At 40.0% G+C, this 20,037-nt stretch overlaps 2 protein-coding genes across 2 annotated transcripts in view; one reads left to right on the forward strand and one right to left on the reverse strand.

Moving 5' to 3' along the window:
- The window catches only part of LOC143215470 (protein expanded), a 113,953-nt gene extending 102,617 nt beyond the window's left edge, over nt 1-11,336 (reverse strand). The window contains exon 1 of the mRNA XM_076437610.1: nt 10,755-11,336. The gene's annotated coding sequence lies outside the window, so the exon portion shown is untranslated. The remainder of the gene's footprint in view (nt 1-10,754) is intronic.
- A 1,295-nt stretch (nt 11,337-12,631) lies between these two features.
- On the forward strand, nt 12,632-20,027 carry LOC143219943 (WD repeat-containing protein 26). Its single transcript, XM_076445733.1, has 11 exons — nt 12,632-13,097; nt 13,471-13,707; nt 14,256-14,415; nt 14,952-15,122; nt 15,299-15,472; nt 15,719-15,904; nt 15,979-16,245; nt 16,334-16,479; nt 16,551-16,759; nt 16,844-17,038; nt 17,531-20,027. Exons 1-11 carry the CDS (start codon nt 13,084-13,086, stop codon nt 17,584-17,586), a joined length of 1,815 nt encoding a protein of 604 aa, XP_076301848.1. The 5' UTR covers nt 12,632-13,083; the 3' UTR covers nt 17,587-20,027.
- The last annotated feature ends 10 nt before the right edge of the window (nt 20,028-20,037 follow it).

Genomic DNA, 20,037 nt, shown 5'->3' on the forward strand with positions numbered 1-20,037 from the left:
ATGCAGGTCGGACACGACCATCTCTCCTCTGTAAATCCTACGTTACACATACAACGGACGACGATCGTAAGTCACCGAATACACACGATCGAAGGAAATGCGAATTCTCCTATACCGACAGAATTTTCTCTCGCCGATCTCGCCGCGGCAAAACCGTGGCCACGCGGACCGATCGGAAGACGCGGAACGGTTCGTTAATAAAGAATTTCTGCTGCGTGTATTTCGCGGCGTCGATTTTGTTTGCAATAGTTTTCCAACTTCAGCTAAATGCTGCCTCGGAGTGTACGTTTTATCATCAAGGCCGTAAATATAGCAGATAAAGGTATTTTTCTAGGAATCCGATATTAAACTTGCTCTTGCGTAACATTCACTTCCACTTCGCCGGCGTATTTTTTCAATACGCGTCTTCATGTTCTCTGAACTCTCTCTCAATCCTCTGATGCTGCTCTGGCTTTATAACAGAGAGAAGACAGTCGACATTTATCAGTTTCCACAGAAACAAATTGGAAAAAAGTACACGTTAAATATTAAATAGGATACTTGTTACTATGTCTTTCTACAATTTGTATTTCTTTTCTGAAACGAACGTAATAAATAAGTTTATTTTAGGTCACACACGATATGAATTTATTTATGTTCATCACTGATACTAATCTTTTTCTCTTTCCACCTGTTATTCTCCTTCTATATAATTCATAATTACGCTGTACTTTGTAATTGTATTTCAATTGTAAAAACGAAGTACATTGTGATTTAATTGAACGAGAGACCAGAATTACAAGTTACATCGTAATTTAATTGAACGAAGCGACTGAATTTCGAATCGCGAAATAATTGAAGACAATGTTGAAGACATATACTTCACGAATTATAATTACTAAGTAATTCGACTGTAATTCAACACAACTCCGTCTTACAAATTGCCGGCGACTCGAGCAAGAACGGTCCTGGTATCACAGAAACAGATACGATAGTTTCAGGTCAGGCCTATAGGTAACAATCTCCCCGTCCCCTCACACCTCCTAGAGGGGGCGACGGGGTATCCATAATGCATTTCCCTCATGTAGAAAAAAGGCCTGTGAAACGCTGAGCGTCGCCAGATCAGAGAATTTGGCTCGAACCGGCCCGTGGCGCAAGCGTGGGGGAACTTCAGTTCGTCGGCATTTTCTGCGGACCGAGGATTACGCGCATTTACAGACCTTGTAAATTAGTCCTCGGTAACCCGCCGTCAGATAACATGCCGCCATGTATACTTTTCTTTTTCTTTGCTTCTCTCGAGTCTGATTTCATGTTTCTTCTTTTCCACTCTTGTTTCTCGCTTTAACGTGCTCGTCCAAGGTGCAACATCGACGTCTACATTATTGACTCGATTTCGCTTTTTAAAACGTACGCTAGGCGGCAAGAGATCAAAGAATAATGTCTGCACACGATATAAGTGAAATTTTTGTTCGGAAATTTTCACACAACATCGAGACATTGCTGTGTATGCACGGGTCCCTTGAAAATCACCGACTCCAGATTTCATCGACAATAACTTTGCCCTACAACGATTTTGACCAACAACTTTAATCAACGACAGTATTATCCGATGTTATTGATAATAACGTCATTTAACAACAACGTTAATCAACCGCATCTAACTTCTGATAGTGTAATAATTAGACTGCGGATCTTTATGCAAAATAAAAATTGTCTGTATCGATTGCAGGGAATAGCAACCAAACCAAATGTTATTTCTTCCCTCAATAATTTTAATAGATGAGAAATCATATTAATTGACATCTTCAATTTTTAAAATTTTCCTACAATCTTCAATTTCATCTACTCAATTTTGCTATAAATGCATAAAGATCCGCAGTCTAGTAATAATTATATCTTTATACGAAAGTAAAAGTCAGTGCATGTCAGCACTGTCTTCACAAACGATATTATTATCGGATAATATAGTCGTCGACTAAAATCGTTGTCGTCTAAAGACGTTGTCGACCAAAGTTATTAAATATTGTCGGTGAAAACTCTGTGGTTGACATGAAGAACGCAGAACGTCGTATACTTTCACTTTCGAGATAATGCCGTTTAAAGTTTTGATCCGTAACGCTTTGACATAGGACATCGGATAACCCTTTGCAATCGGGGCCATTTTAACTCGAAAATGAAACATTTCTTCCTAGCTAGAATAATTCCATTGTATATGTATGATTTTTTTCATTTTATGGATATGAAATTGATTTAACATCTCCTGCAATACTTAAATGTGTAGTAATTGATTAGATACCAACATATATTTAATAATGCAAACAATATATTATGAATAATGGTACAGCAATTTTTAGAGTCACCTTTCAGCCTTTCGAATTTATTTTCATGACTTGTTTTCTGGTCAATACGTAAACACTATACTATAAAGCTCAATTAACACTAAACCTACCGAACTCTGAAAGCGATTAAAATGTTTTAGCTTATACAGATGAGACAAGGCTCTATTTATTTAGATCTTGTGCAATTTTTATTACAATATGCGCTTAGATGAATCATTTATCAAATCAATTTCCGTAAATGTAACTTCATAATTTCAATATAATGATGAAATTAAAATATAAAACCGGTCATTTGACGAAAATTTTTCGAAATTGTGATATGCAGCTTTTTATCTGACGACCACAGAAACTGTGTCGGTGATTTCCATGGGGCCCGTACGTACGTTTCTGTGTAGTCGATTGATGGGGATTTTTCGAGCTACCAAAAGAGATTCGAATGGGAGGATACGGAACGGTATCCTCTCCTCTCGTTGCTCGTGTTACCAGCCTACACCCAAGTATGACTCATCACATCGAGATATAATTATGATAATCGGAACACCCCGTGCTCGTTCGGCCGTTCGTTCGCGAGAGATACCCGCCTGTTGCGAATTTCGAGAGGAGAATAGGGGAAAGGAGGCTTGGTCGGGCCCCCGATCGACCGGACCCAATATTCTCCTCGGTGATTACGTTTCCATCAGGCCGCCTAACTGCCGTGGTTACGAGAGAACGGAAGCATGTGTTAAGCCAGAATACATCAACTGTGTCCGTGCCGAAAATTCGTAAAAGCCGTTAGCACGGTACACCGAATTTCCTTGGTCGCGGCCCCGCGATTTCGAATCGATCATCGATCGGCGCGTTGATCACCGGTACTGTTATCGGGAGTTCCGGACTCCTGCTGGGAGTAAAACACGCCGCGGAAACCGAGCGATTTTCGTTTTGGATTATTGGTCCGCGCGGACAGGTGTGAACGAACATGAAGATGCTACGGGTACGGTTATAGTGGACCAGCGAAGATCAAGGATAGCGAAAAAATGCGGTGAAAAGATAATTTTAAAAGTTGTACACAAATTGTAAAACTTGTGTTTCTTGATTTAGTTGAATATCTGAGGAACAATCTATCGATATTCCTTTTGTTAATTCATGTATCCGTAAAGTACTCTGATTTGTCGGGAATTTAAAATTCTTATAACACGCTTCCCTTTCTCAACGAATTCACCCGTTAGCGATTTTTAACTTATTTACATAAATTGAATAAATTTTTATTTTATGGAAGTTTTTCGAGCTAAGTTTATGGTATACTTTTAAGAAGATTTTACTTGTGTACTATACACATTTTTGTAGTTATTAATATTTGAAGATAACCAACGTAGTTAGCTAGCATTTCGTTGTAGTTTAGGATGAGCGCCAGTATTCATTGTGTTCTATGAAGTTTTATGATTAAGATTGCGTTCTCGACGAACGCAAATAATAAGTATAAGTATAATAATAAGTATAAGAGATGCCCCAGGATCGCAAAACGCTGCGTCCAGACGCGCTCAGGCGATCCCACCTGTAGACAGGTGGTGCGCAAGGCGAAATAATAGTTCGCGGGAACGCGAAAGCGTTACGTAACGATCGCGGAGCGTACGATAAGAAAAAGGACAGCCGATATTTACGACGGACTTGGACTTAATTAGACTTTCATTTCGCGTGGTGACCCACGATCCCGCGTTACCGGTTCTTGCGAACACGCTCGAACAGATCGGGCCGAGGCAGCGATCGATTATAACCGTGAAATAAGAGAAAGAGGGTGGAAGAAAAGCGTGGAAAGAAGAGCAAACCTAGAGATGAAAAAGGGAAGAAGCAGAGGACGTGGATATACGACGAAGAAGAAAAATAAAAGGATAAAACGTACGAGCGAAAAGGAATGAAGTGGAAGAAGAAGAAGAAGAAGAGGGATGAAGAATAGAAGAAGGGAGAAGAAGACGAAGACTGGTTCCAGACTTTATGTATAGAATCTGGACTGTGTAGCTACCGACGACCATCTGTCGTCCGACTATAGATACTAATCTTCAGCGCTGAAGAGATAAAGGGCGAAGAGGGAGATCGCGCTTTGTCTTAGCCGCCCCTCGGCATTCCTTCGTTCGAGGCAACTTCAGCCCAAGAATTATAATCACCCCGCGGTATCCTCCGAATATTTAGACCCTCGTAGGCAATTTTTACAGCTGAACCGAGGAAGACAGGCTGCTACGGTCTCCGCCAGCGGGCACGGAGAAAGGAGAAGGAGCGAGGGGTTGCGCGGCCTCCGACGAACGAGAAAGAAAGACGGGAACAGAAGCACCTGCGCGCGCGTTCCGCCTTCGACCACATTCTTTGTGATTTCCTCGGGAGAAATAGCTCGGAATCCTGCCGACCGCTTTCGGCGCGTGCATGTTTGCGCGCCATTCTAATCACCGTAAAAAACCCGAAAGCATGGCCACGAGAAAAATCGATTGTCTACGCGCCGGGAAAACTTCTGATCCACCGCGAACCTGGCCTGAACGGATACGCCCCCCTTCGGAGAACTTGAAAGAGCTTTCGGCTTTGGAATGCGCGCCTGCTTTGCGATCTTTGTGGCAATTTTTAAATTCTTTGAATTACGGATCTTCGTACTGTCAGAATAACGTTGCATTTGGTTCCTGTTTCTTACAATTGGTGTAGACTTTTGTAGATTTCTGTCTTGCTTTATCTAATAATTTAGAAACGAAGCCTTAACAAACATTTTGATAAAGAAACATGTCCTTCCGATTCACGACACAGAATGTGTAATTTAACACAGTAAAACCATTTGAAGAATCGAACAGTAACAAAGAGAATTAAGTTCCCTAAAACCCTAATGAAGAGTATTCTCTCCAAGCCAGCGAAACAGTATAATCGAATTATACGAGGCAAGTTCCCAAATAAAAGAAAAACACACGTCGGGCTGCCGATTCTCGGTTTCCACGAGGGATGTTCCGCAAATCCCTTCTGGTATTCCGTGCGAGCGCGCGCGCATCCATTTAACTTTCTTGCCCCGGTTGGGCCGCGTGTAGTGGAAACGGAGGAAGTGAAAATATGTTGGAGAGTATCGTGGCCACGGTTGGTATACTGCTTCCACGAAACGCCCTCGGATCGGAACTTTAAGTGGAGCCTAGAGAAATGATGGATTCCAGGCTAGGCTGCTCGTAAACTCACGATGAGCCTTCTACGCGCCGCTACTTATCGTTAGGACAGAATCGTTATTGTACCTCGGAAATTATAAGAACGGAAACGGTGAGCCAGCCGGAGAAGCCATCATTCAGACATTCCTAACTGCACCACGGACGCCATACAATCGCCTTCTCTTCGATATTTACCATGAATCGCTCAGTCTACACGATATTCTCCATTCTTTTTCTTTCCTCGAGGAATACGCGCGTCCTGGTAAATCACCGACACTTCCTGCACACCCTTTCACGCATTAATCATAATTAGACTGCAGATCTCTATGCAAAATACAAATTTTCTACCTGAATCGCAACAAACTGGAGTGTGAAGTGGAAGAACACTTTCTTTTTTAATATGTTGGATAGTTTATAACTAGACTGCGGATACATCAAGACACAGAAGCTAAATACAAATTCTTTTCTTCTTTTAATTATTTGATTAAACTGGAATTAATATGTTGATGTTCTTCAATTTTTTAAATATGTCCACTACTTTAAATTGTGCATAACAATTTTTGTTATAAATGCATAAAATCCGCAGTCTATTTATAACAGAGGATACAGAGAGGAAGCAGATTAAAAATACAACTAATGGCAATGTTGAACCTAATCCAAACAAAGGATTGTTTTGCGACGCTACTGTTACTCGAGCGGTGAGACTCATTGAAGAAAACAGGACACGCGCGGAATTCCTTCTAACCCAGATCCTTTCTTTCGAGATCAACCGCCAGGCAGAAAAAAAGGGACTATCACGTACGAAGACCTATCGTGACATCATCGCAATATTATTCATTACGGTTCTGGTATCGTATATAGTTAATCTCGCACACTGTAGCATGCCTAAACCGTACGTGACACAGGTAGCTGATCTCCTCCCCGGACCAAATATTTCCTCTCTCCGTGGGAAAAATCTTTGCGAACAGCGCGAGACAACATCGGCAACAATTTTTTCCAAATTCGTGTAACCCTGTTTTGTATTTTAAATGAATTCTCAAGATGCATCGATTTTGCGGAGATTCAGCAAGAATAAAATCAAATAAAAATACACACGTGAAAGAACGAACATTCATCTCGAAGAGTTATCAAGATTTTCTAGAATGAAAATAAAGTAGTGGTACACAATTTTCAGTGGTGACGCCGAGGGTAATTTCGATGAAAAGAAACATCTCGAGGAACAGAAAGGTCTGTAAAAATGGACTTCGTTGCGGTGTTTACCTCTTGCGAAAGTCTAGTCGTAACCGAGGGGTTAATTATTTGAATAAATGGTCGCGCGCGGTTCTCGAGACGCGCGTTTAATGTCGTTGCACCGTCCGATCGCGCGAGTTATGCGGTATGCAAAATACCACTACCGTAGGAAGATTTCGTTCGTGTTTGTAACTGAAAATACGACGCTGCGTAGCAAAGGTCTTCGGACGTTCTCCCTCGGATGCCGGGTTCCGTGGCGAGAAGATGCCCGGATATTATTTGCCGTGGCGCGCGAGCGGCCTCCGACGCAGCCTCGAAAAGTATTTTGCACGGGCGATATTTACGCTGGACAAACACACAAAAGTGCAAGGCGAGGCGAGGGTGCGAGAGATGCGGAGGCAACGCGGCCGGTATGACACGGGGAGCAATAACTTACGATATCGTGAACACTTGGTCACGCACGCAGGCACCGTCCGCGCGTCGCGTCGTGCGGTTTTACACGGAACGAAAGAACCAACTCTCTGGGTACCCTCCTCTCACCATCTTTTTTGCATACCTACGCGCCGGCTACGCGAAATATACGAACGAAGGGGTACACGGGATCATTCTACAAAACTTATTACGAAAATATACACAACTTTTCTGACGTACGCGACACGCAGAGACACCAACGAAAAAGGACGCAGAGCGCCAATAAAGGCGACTGGTGCGAATCCCATCATGTACATACACGGATGCTACGGACTTTTAATAAACGCGAGTAGAGGAAATACGACTGGTGGGGCAATACGGGAAATTTAGTACTGTAAAAGTCGCTGTCCCATTAATATGAAATGTCTCCATTGAAGACTCGAATTTTTCGTGTTAATACAAAACTTGTTTCGTACAAATTTGTCGTTTTATAATAGCGAACCCGGTCCTCTAAAGTTGAACCTTTGAATGATAGGACTAACGTCTAGTTTAAACTAAATTCTAGTTCAAAACGCGATCAGCTACTTGTAGGTTTAATGAGAGTCCAGTAAGAGAGATTTAGTCAAATAATGTCGTTGATTGTTTCCGGCCTCTGCTTTAAATATTATCGCGTCAAAGCGAATGCTTACATGGGCTGGTAGAAGCGATATTTTCTCGTATTAAACCGCTTTAGAGCCGTATAATGGCGAGAGATAGTCGCGGCTACCGTTTCTACTGCGTATTAACATTCAGCACGCGGCGAGCCAAAGTTGAAGAGAACGCCGCGTCAGGGAACCGTTCTGTGTGCCTACTATCAGGCATTTCTGTACTATTACGGTTGCGCACAGCGAAATCCGGAGAAGTTTGTTCCAGACATGTACATTTGTTGACCAGGAAAGAGCATGCGTACGAAGCTTCTAAAATAGTTTTTAATTAAACGACGCTGCAAGCAATTTGATCATTTCATATGAATCAGCATAGAACAAGAATAAAACTGCTAGAGAGACTCGAACACCACGAACTTTGTTTACAACTTAATATGCATCGCGAAGGTATGAAGTACATATGTATTATGTATATGTTGTGTCGTGTTGTATAATACGAAAATTAGATGTCCTTAGAATCGAAAATTGTTTGCTTTACCTGCGTCCCAGGTGAAATAAAATAATGAATAGACATATGGGATTTCCCGTATGCATCGCAAACATGAAGGTCTCGCACAATTCGCAGATTCGAACGGATCTGCTCTAATTTTTGTGTCTACCATTTCTTTCGTCTGTCTTGAATAGTTCTTCTGCAAGCAATTGATATATTACACTGTTCTTACAACTTGTAATATAAATTTATGTATATAAATTTTGTAAATATTGCTGTACGAGTACAAACATCATTATATTAGTTATAAGGATACGAATATGTGTGAAAGAGCGACAGACATAATTTGTAATTGTGAAATGTTTTAAATTATATTATTTAAAATCCTACTACTGTCGTTGCGAGCATTATAAATAAATACATTTTTTTTTTAATGACGTACAAGCATGAATTTGTTCGTTCAGATTGTACAATGGGGCAAAAGAATGTTTGACTAAACTATTTTCTAGTTTACGCGATCGTAAATATCAAAATTCAAGTATGTGTGAATTATTAAAAAATAAAAGGTACAAGTAGTCCACCCGCATTCGTGTGATCAAATTGAATTATTCGTCGCTAGAATTGCCTGATATATAATGCAGAATTGAACTGATATTCCTCGAGAACGATTGCCGAAATGTACCCACGATGTTTACCCAATCGGAAAAGTGTGCACGGATACGCGCCGATTCACGTACCGCGCCGAGATTACTTTTTCGAGATATAAACCAGAAGAAGCTAACCTCAACAACACTGGATACACGCGGTCGAATGCGCGGGTGCCGCGAGTCAGAATGCGCGCATGCGCATCCACTGTGGAATGTTCCCCCTCCCTGCGGATAACCTCTTCCCGTCCCGCGGCCAGCGATGGACTCGAGACGCGTCGAAATACTTCGAATATTATACGAAATTGAGAGTCCTTGAAGAATTCAACAAATTTCTCGGTACAGCCTTAAATCGGAAATATTTCCACGCTTACGTCTACGCCGAGCGGCTTCGACGATTACGCACGATGAACAAATTAAAAAGCAATTACTACTTTCCGCATATTATCGTCAATTTCCAGTTTCTTTCTACGCATTTATCTTGCTCAGTTTATTCGTCCCGATTGAACGTGTTTAGTACTGTCGTTGCAGAATATTACTATCGTTGTACAACCGATTTCAGCGTCGTTTTTAATTCTTGTAGAGTCACTCTGCGATTCGAGCGTCACTCGAGGAGCTAAGCATCTTTTTACGATCGAATTGCGAAAAAACGTCGCAGAGAGAATTGAATACCCATCGCTCCGCGCGATTTGCCCTTCCCTTCCGTTGCCCTCTCCCCGCCCCAGCGACCCTGCAACCCTTCTTCGTCGCACTAAAAGCACACGGCTCATTCCACTCGACGACGTGCTGTCGTACGGTGGCCGTCGAAATGTGCATACACAGACGCGCCACGTATATTCGAAGGCGTACGTCCGCCACAGAGAATTCCTCACATGCGAATATCGCGCGCATGCATTTCTTCTTCATACAAGTAGAACCCCGTTTACGTGCTCTTATTTCGATTCTTACGAACGTGTCCCGAAATTTCCGGATAACACCCGAGTATCATGAATTTTCGGATACCCACCCACAACCTCTATTTCATGTTTCTGGGATCTGGAATGTGTGTTAGTAGACAGCGGATTTTATGCATTTATGACGAAAATGAGAAGTTAACGTTTAAAATAGTATACACATTAGGAGAATTTAAGACTATATTTATATCGTTTATTAAGAAAGAAAATAAATTTCCATCTCATTCCAGTTTGTTGAAATTCAGGTAGAAAATTTGTATTTCCCATGAAGATTCGCTGTCTAATCATTAGCGACAGTTTATGGCGGGTTCCGAACCACCTTGGGCACCACAGTTTCAGCCCTTTGCATTCGGAGCTATTTTAACTCGAAAGGTGACTCTGAGTCACCACTGAAGGGTTAAATATCAGATGCATTGAAAACATTTCCAGAGGTGCAGGCTGGATTCGGAATCCGCGAACACGTTATTCGTGCGCGGCCACGGATCTGGAATGCGTCGACCGCAGACTAATCAGCAAGTGACGTATCAGGCGTCAATGATATAATCTGAAAACGGCGTGATTGCCGCGCTTTTCAAGTACGCGGCGTCACACGTCAGATCTGTGGTTGTCAGGGAAAACGCCGCATGTGTCACAACTTCAAAAAATTGCAGTTTATACATTGATTGAGCTTTATAGTGTAGGATTTACGTCTTTACCAGGAAACAAGTCATGAAAATACATTCGGAAGACGCAAAAACATATTGCAATTTAACCAATGTACTATGTCAAAGAGTTGCTATGTCATGTTCTTCCTGACAACCACAGAAATAACCATCGAAAAGCACGGACGCAACTTTCCATAGAAGCGACTCGACCGACACGCAAAACGCGGCATAGAGTTCTCACCGCAATCGCACGTGAAAAATATGATATCGAGATACTTACCACTTGTTTACGTTTCCCGGTGATTTATATCGGCGAAAAGAACATCCCGACGACGACGACGCACGTAATCCGGTTAATCCAACGAACACAAAGGGGGGTATGGTTTAGGCGCGCAACAAGTGGCCGTAACGAATAAACACTTTTCAGCGAGAATACTATAAAATAATAATATACACAGCACAACACAAAATCGCACGTTCGCCGCGAAAATTTATACACGACTCCCGTAATCTCACGTGATCTTTAACGAATACCTCTCCCTGCCTCTCTCTCTCTCTCTTTTTTACTGGTCACACATCGTTTAAACCGCAGGAAAGCCGTTTTAACGGCATCGCGAACGACATTCTTGCGAAATGAAAATCCGTCGGCTTCGTTGGTAAAGCGTGAAACGTGTACGAGCACGCATTAAATATTTAGGACACAGTTCTGCGGAACGAAGATGTACGGAGACGCAGAAACCACCATTACAACGTACTGCACCGGCGACCGGCGAGTGACTGACTAGTGGCACACGCCGGCTGCCGGCTCCCCATAGTCGACGAGCTAACCTAACAGTGGAATCCACTTGCACCCCACGAAGCTACACGCGAACTGCATCAACTATCGAAGCGCGCCGATAGCGAAATATACAGACTGCGGATTTTTACGCGAGAGAAACATTCTCGCATACACGAGATCCCTCAATCCATTCGAAATAGTACACCATATTTTTACAGTTTTCTCATCTTTACTACAAATGCGTAAAATCCACAAAATAAAAACTGTCTGCATCGATCGCAAGAAATAAAAACTAAATTGCGAATATAGACGAGACATCATAATATATATTGACATGTTGAATTTTGAAAATTTTCCGACAATTTTTAATTTCATCTTCTCAATTTTGCTACAAATGCAAAAGATCCGCAGTCTACTAATAACATACTGGGCTTTTCCGAATACGTCCATGCTCCGAATTGAATAATACAATTGAGAAATTTCGTTCTGCATTTCATCGTGAAAATTAAACGACTCGTATCATCGATTGTGTTATCGCTTCCCGGTTTATTTTAAATAACTATAACAACTCGAGAAATTATATCTATTTATTCGATGTTATAGAATCTTACGTTCGTTAATGTTAACATAAAGTAGATGAAATGAGTGGATAGAATGTATTTGAATATATCAATACATTTATAGCGAAGAATGTTAAAGATGGATTGTAGTAAAAAACGTTATTATTACATATATAGACAGCTAGCGGATTTTATGCATTTATGACAAGAATGACAAGAATTATATTATTTTCAACGTATTAATCAATTTCTATTTACCTCCAGTTCGTTGCAAATCAGGTGGAAAATTTTTATTTTGCATAAAGATCCGCTGTCTAATTATTACGTTCTCGAATGGAACGTTTAATATCGATTGATTTAACCACGGACGAGCTGTAAAGATAGACCTATCATCGAATATATTTTTCTGTTCCACGATCAAGGGTCAGGTAACCCTCTAACAATTTTCATTTCGACTATTTGCATGCAAATGAAGCAATCTAGCACGCGAAACAACGACCCAGAACAGAATCAAACTTGTGTCACGAAGATCGGTGGCATAAACTCGCCTATATCGAGTTGCAGCTCCTCTTTCCAACAAAATAAAAATATGTAATCGATATTTCAGAACGTAAGACGTAAAGTCCCATAAGCTTATCCTTATACATACCTCTTTTGTGATTTAAAGTTTATCAAAGAAATTCCTCTAAAAAATTCGAAACTCCCGTCACGCGAAACTCCAGCGGACAGGTAGTGTCATCCTACGGCTCGGTCCCGAAGCGAACGTGTTTCTTCGGTTTAGAAAGTCTACGTATACGAGCGGACATAGTGGGCGCCATGGTCAGCGGAACTATCTGCAAGAAGATCAGTGTGACGTAAACGACGATCTAAACAAGTATCAGCTGTGTAGCAGTCATTGTTCGTATCCGTTTTGGCAGACATACAAGAATTCTGTTTTTCTTCGTTTTCTGATCGTCGGGCAGTAAAGTCCGACAGAATAAACGGTGGACGCGTGAATCGGGAAGACAAGTGGAGAGGAAAAAAAAAAGAAAGGGGGGAGGCTACAAGTTTTCCCGTAGAACGCAACCGTGGCTGCGTGCGTGCTCCAGCCCCAGCCCCACCAACGATCTTAGGGACAATAATCGTGTGAAAAACGGGGCGGTACGCGCATAAGCCTGGCCTCGAGCGGCGAGTCGGACGACGGTGGACTCGCTCCGCCACCGCGCAAAAGGTCCCGTAGTTCTCTCCCGACTACCCTACGACCAGCGGACGAGCACCACACCGATCCCGAGATGGAAAATTATCGGTAACTTCAACCAGGCCCCTAAACTTCGCGATCCGCGTAGTCAAAACACAAGGGGAGGGGGGGCCTACCCCCTTCGTAACGACGCTTTCTTCGCGTGTATCTCGGTTCCTATCAAAATCACGAAAACCTATGAACGTCAGTATTCGTTTTATCCGCGGCTCTCTTCTTCTTCCGATTTGCTCCGAATCGAATTAATCGAACCATGCACTTACCTGCTTAACGTTTTGTTCAAGAAATATAAAATCCAAACAGTTCGGTTCTTGCGTCAGCTCGTTCCAATCACTTGAAACATGCTGTGCCGGCAACCACGAATGCGTCAGCTTCGTGGACAATCATTGCTATCAGCGGTAACGTTTCCATATGTACATAACAGCGTAATGCAACAGCAGACCTCAAACGGTGGCATTTCCTCCGGACTTCAACAGAACGGAGGCACGGCTGACTCCGGCGGACCACATGCAAACGGCAACATGATACCGGAATCAGATAGTGACATCAATGGTGTGAACGGAGAAACAAATCAGAACTTAGGACCTCCGAAAATTATGGACAAAACTAATCAAGACATTGTGAGACTCATCGGACAACATTTGAAGACCGTCGGACTCGAGTATGTAGTCAATTATTTGACTCTTGTATGTGATTACGGTTTGTGGAGACGTTCAGGTTTTCGTTGAAATAGTTCGGAAACTGTTTCACGTGACAGATATAGTAAGCTGAGAATTCCTGCATTTTTGTGGAGCATTTTCTGTGTTTCTTTGTTCCTCGCGAGCTCTTTGTACGTATGCATTTATCAGAACTATTGTATTGCAACCTATCTGGACTACATACTGTGTGGTGGGAGAGAGCTAATTATAGAATCTTGAAATATAGTCACTAGTATCTGCAAGTTATACTTGCTTTATAACGATGTAGGCAATATAAAAAAGTAATATATGTAGGCGTACTATAAATTGTACTAGCACCAGAGCATAATCATATATTATTTTCAGTTTAGCATTAGAAACGCATGAAGATTGTTTACTTGTTTCTTAGATTTGTTGGTTACCTGGTCGAATAGAATTATTCTCTGAATAAGAACGAAACAGTTAAAATGTTTTTAGACCTATGCAAGCTTTAGAACTGTTTAAAATTGATCAAATAAAATGTCCATTTCAGTCGAACTGCGGATCTTCTTATGCAAGAGTCAGGTTGCAGACTGGATCACCCTGCGGCTGCAAAGTTTAGACATCACGTTATGGACGGAGATTGGACTAAAGCAGAGCATGATCTTAACGAACTTAAATCATTTTTAAATGATGCCAGTCAGAGTCTATTGGTAAAAATCATTGTTATTTGATCGATTTCATTTTAGCGACCCTTTGCAAACAAAGAGATTTGAAATTGACAAATTGAAAAATTATGCTGAACTTCTAGAAACATCCAATACTCCGAATTGAATTACCTTTTTGACTAAAATGATAACTTCGTGGGAGATCTTTGGCGACTAGAACAAATTTTATTTATCAATTTAATGTGATTCCCTAACTTACTGCTTTTTAAAACATGTAATGACTGTGCTTAGGCATTTAATGACCTTCTATTGTTTTGGGAAAGGGGAGACAGTCAAACCCTCTTTAAAATCAAAGAGAAGAAAAATCGAAAAGGAGTTTGCAATTCCTAAAGTTGCAGACAAATAATGTAATTGCGTACATGATAAAATATTAGTATGTATCTTCCATTTTTCCCAGCACTCAAGACTCTGATACATGATCTACTTCTCGGAGCAATATATTCTTCAATATTTTAAACAAATCTTTGTCCGCAAAGGATTAATTATGTATTATGTATAACACGCATTAATATTGATTACAGGAAATGAAGTTCTTGTTACTAGAACAGAAATACTTAGAATACTTGGAAGACGGATTGGTGGTAGAAGCAATACATGTTTTACGCAACGAACTTACACCCCTAGGTCATAATACAAATCGTGTCCACCAATTGTCTGCATTTATGATGTGTAGCGGACGCGATGAGTTACAGGTACTATTAAACACAATTATATCCAGAATGTAATTACGTATCGCAGGAAGACACACATATAGCGATCGGCTACTAATAAATTCTTTAAAAAATTCAATCTTGTGTACGCATAGAAATTTCTGAAACTAACCTGCTACTGAAAATTTGATCACTAGCAAATAGACACTTGTTAACAGACACGAGCAGGCTGGGATGGCAAAGGCGCGACATCGAGGGCGGCCTTAATGGACAGACTACAGAAATTCCTGCCACCTTCCATTATGTTACCACCGCGTCGTCTTCACTATCTTTTGTGCCAAGCTGTAGAGATGCAAAATCAACAGTGCACGTACCACGTAACTCAAACCCAGGTACTATTTATTCCATTAACTTTACTTAACTTCGGTGTTATGATTTTATTTCAAACCTTGATGCGCCAAAATAATCAATGATTATTCATTGTATACATTGTATATAATGGAGAATCGTTTAGTTTTTTTAAGAATCATAATTATGTAGCGCATTAAGTGGAAACCATTGCTCGACGGATTCTCTCGCATGAAATACTGTATTGTTCGGTATTAACACAACCATAATTAATTTGTCTCGGTAATTAGACGACTTTAGAGAATGTGTCGCTACTGGTGGACCACAGTTGCAACAAAGAACAGTTCCCGTGCCATACTATACAGGTGCTGAATAATCACAGCGATGAAGTGTGGTATTGTAAATTTTCTCCAGACGGTCTCAAGTTGGCCACAGGTTCCAAGGACATGACTGTGATTATTTGGGACGTCGATCCTGTAAGTAAATCATCGCACGCAACGAAACAATTATATTCGCAACTGATCGAATAACGAATTTCTGATGGAAACAGGAAACGTTAAAAGTAACTCATAGAAAAACACTGGAAGGTCATACCTACGGAGTAGCACTGATAGCTTGGAGTCCTGACAGCAGCCTTCTAATCGCCTGTGGACCCGAAGATTGTCCGGAACTTTGGCTATGGAGTATCGATCCACCTCATTATGAATTACGTGCAACAGTTACTCAGAGCACTGACGATTCGCTTACGGCTTGCGCCTGGTATCCTGATTCGCGTAAATTCGTGGCGGGAGGACTTCGTGGACAATTCTATCAATTTGTAACATATCCATCCAAGTTTATTTCACAATGTACACCAATTATAGAATTAGAGGATCTTCAAACATTCGTTGGTTATGCTATTTTAGGACTTGGAAGGAAACGTGTCGGAATCGTGGGAAGGTGTTCGAGTGAAATGCTTGTGGTGCAAAAATGATGGTAAAACTGTCCTGGCTGCTGATTCACATCATCGAATTAGAGGATACAATTTTGATGACTTGTGTGACTTCACAATGTACGATTACAATGAATATTATTTTGTTTTATTGCTGATTTCTGAGTGAACACGTGAATATGATATTATAGATTGCAAGAAGACCATCCTGTGATGTCATTTAGTGTAAATAAAACAGATCGACTCGCACTTTTGAACGTAGCTAATCAGAGCGTAGATCTGTGGGATCTACAAGATAGATGCCTAGTAAGACGTTTCCAAGGCATTACACAAGGACATTTTACAATTCACAGTTGTTTCGGCGGTGTAAATCAAGATTTCATTGCTTCCGGTAGTGAAGGCAAGTTGTATTACCGTAAATGCATGTAGATATTCGTTTCGATTACAAAGTATGATATATACACATGTATTACTTCTATTCCAGACACTAAAGTATATGTGTGGCATATCAAGAGAGAACTACCAATAGCAACATTAACAGGGCATAGTAGGACAGTAAATTGTGTTTCATGGAATCCAGTGTATCATCATATGTTGGCTTCTGTATCAGATGATTGTACTGTGAGAATATGGGGTCCCAGATCTTCATCCCCAGAGAAAGCTGAAAGTGACAAGACTGGTGAGTTTATTATTATTAATGTTTCGTTACTGTAAAATTTTAGATATTACTGTATATCAGCATAATGTGACATCTGTTTGAATCCAAAGAGGAGTGTGAGAACCCGAAAAAATCGGGACGGAATCTCGAAAATTTGAGGATTCTCGGGAATCCCTTCCAGTCTATCGCACAGTGTATCGAATGGGCATTTTCTTTTTTGGGAATATTTATCGAGCCTAATTTCACCCATAATAATTCATTTAATAGCGATATAAGCATAGAAATCAATACGTGAAAAATCCGAACCGTAATACGAAAGAAAATTGTATTAGAGCAATAAATAAGAATCTCTAAGCTTCTATGTATGATTTTTTTCCACCTACATTGAGAATTCGGTATGCTGTGCATTGAGTATCCGACATTTTCAGGTTCTCGTTACGCTTCAATCGAATACAAATAGATACGCGATTGTAAGAATATGAATTGGTAATAAAATTTTGTTGAAACTTTTAGTACCATTGGAAAGCAATTCCTCAAATGATAGTGGATGGCATGAAATGGTATCGTAGCGAACTACAGTGCAACAGTGGGCCCATCATTTCATGGTGTTCAAAAGACTGTCATATTGATCGTCACATTGACTTTTTCCTGCCCCCAGCAGCTATCTCTTTATGCCTCATTACTGTAAGTCTGGGTAAATGACTGTACAAGAGTAAATGAGGGTTGCGTTAGCATCGGTTGCTAACTAATTAAAAAGAAAAAACAAAAACTAACAATCGGATGTTATTTGAGAACATATTTCTTTTTTATTGACGGATTTTACATGAACCCATACAATCCGTTTGCCTGTTAAAATCGAACATGAATAATTTACTGACGAGAGCTAACGATTGAAAATAAAGAGCAGCATAATAATGTCTACTAGAATAGATTACGGCAGAATAGAAATTCAACAAATTCCGTCTTAGCATTAATGTAATGAAACAAATTAATGTGCATTGATAAGAACATTATGAAAGAGCAAAATTCGTGATTTTGCGAAAATATAATAGAATATTTGTTTTGACAGAAACCATGTCAAATTTGATCTTTACAAAAATAAAATGTTGTAAATAACAGTTTTATGCTTGATGAATTTCTAATTAATATCTTTTCTTTTTAATCATTAATAAAGGTGATATTATTCTTATTTCTCATCACAGATATAACTGCCATCATACAATGATACTGTGCGTTTCGATTCACATGCCGATGTCTTGAGATATGGTAAAAAGCATAGAGCTAATATAAAATACTGTATGAAAGAAAATTTAGTTCCGGTAGAATAATTCGCAATGAGAGACAACCGAGGTAAATTGTGAACTTTGCAAATGTTTCAAGTGTTTCACGAAATGTATCATTTCATCCGTAATTTCATCAGAGAATTCAAATGCTTGATAATTTTGTTTCAGCAAGAGTTCAATTCGCTTTGTAAGTTAAGGGGGTAGTCTCGTTTCGGAATACGCCTTCTCATTTCTCGGTAATGCAAAGATGGGTTTTTCCAGTAGTCAAAAATGCTGGATAAAAGATCAAGCAAGGCCGCAGTTGCTCTCAAAAGTCCAATTTTTACGTTTACATGGCAAGAAGGTTCCCAGGGCAAATCTTGTGTCCCCACTCTACCTTCCCCCTCTACGACGTTATCTCCCACGCGGCCCGGTCACGTGACGCGGTACTGGCAGAGAGAGGGTAACTTTTCCCCTCGATTCGTGCTCCCTCCCCTCATCTGGCAACACTGCTGCCAGAGACCGTCTCATCTCACCACAACATTTCAAATTTTCCACCTGAATTGCAACGAACCAGAGTGACATAGAAATTTTTCTCTCTTAATATGTTCAGTAGGTTGAAAATGATATAAAAGTATTTTTAAATTCGTCTAAAATGCATTAAATATGCGCTATCTATTAATAATTGATTGAACAGATTGATGTTTTATCTAGCGCTTTCGACTACTGAAAACCCCATTATTGCATTACCGAGAAACTGAAAATGAAAATCCTGGAAACGAGTCTATCCCCTTAAGCATTGACACAAAAATTAGTACCTTTCTTAAATGTGATTTCATGATATACGCACTTGGTGTAAAAAATTGACAAATTACATTTGCCTTAAAATTGCCAGCTTGTGAAAACTTCTGAATAGCGTCTCTAGACTATTTCGAATATTTATTTTAAAGCATTGGTCACGCTTGATGTAAATCAAATGTCTTGCATATAACAGCGTTCTTTTCTTATTAACACAACCGTTATCGAATCCCATGATCACCAAGTGATAAAAATTGTCATTCGTAATGTAATAACGTTTAGAAGTCCGAAATCAAAAACAAGCATATAACTCTACGAATAGTTCACAATTTAAGCATATATAAAATTACAGCATCTTTCGTTTGGCTGCACTTATTACATATACATATACCTGTATGTGATATGTACATTATACTTCTGTTCCGATCGCATGAAATCATTACGAGCGATAGTGTTCCATTTTTTCCTAAATGCATTACTCAACAGTAACTATACAAAAATTGAATCGATACACGAATACATATAACGGAGTAATACGTCGGATGTTTTGTTACTGAGAAAAACATAACATCTCGAAAGCATGATCATCAGTAATGAAATAAGAATAACGAAATAATTACATTTTTTAAGCCTGGTAATGAACAGTTAAAGAAAAAAAAAACAAAAACCTAGAGATCTCACAATATATCAGAAGCTGTAGGGTATATGTGTACAAATACTATCAGAACAAATAATAACTATAAATACATTTACATAAAAAGAAAATGTCTGTAGTTTATGCCCCTGAAATTATAGTGAGAGAATATGATGTCAATCACTGTTATCATTTGCATTTACCTCTGGTGCCTTAGCACTTTATAATCTAAAAGTTCCAGCATTTTCCGATATAATTTCAATTCACATTCAATTTATATCTTCACGCAATTTGCAATATAACAAATAATATATATATATATATAT

The sequence above is a fragment of the Lasioglossum baleicum genome, chromosome 2, assembly GCF_051020765.1.
Source record: "Lasioglossum baleicum chromosome 2, iyLasBale1, whole genome shotgun sequence".
Taxonomy (NCBI): Eukaryota; Metazoa; Arthropoda; class Insecta; order Hymenoptera; family Halictidae; genus Lasioglossum; species Lasioglossum baleicum.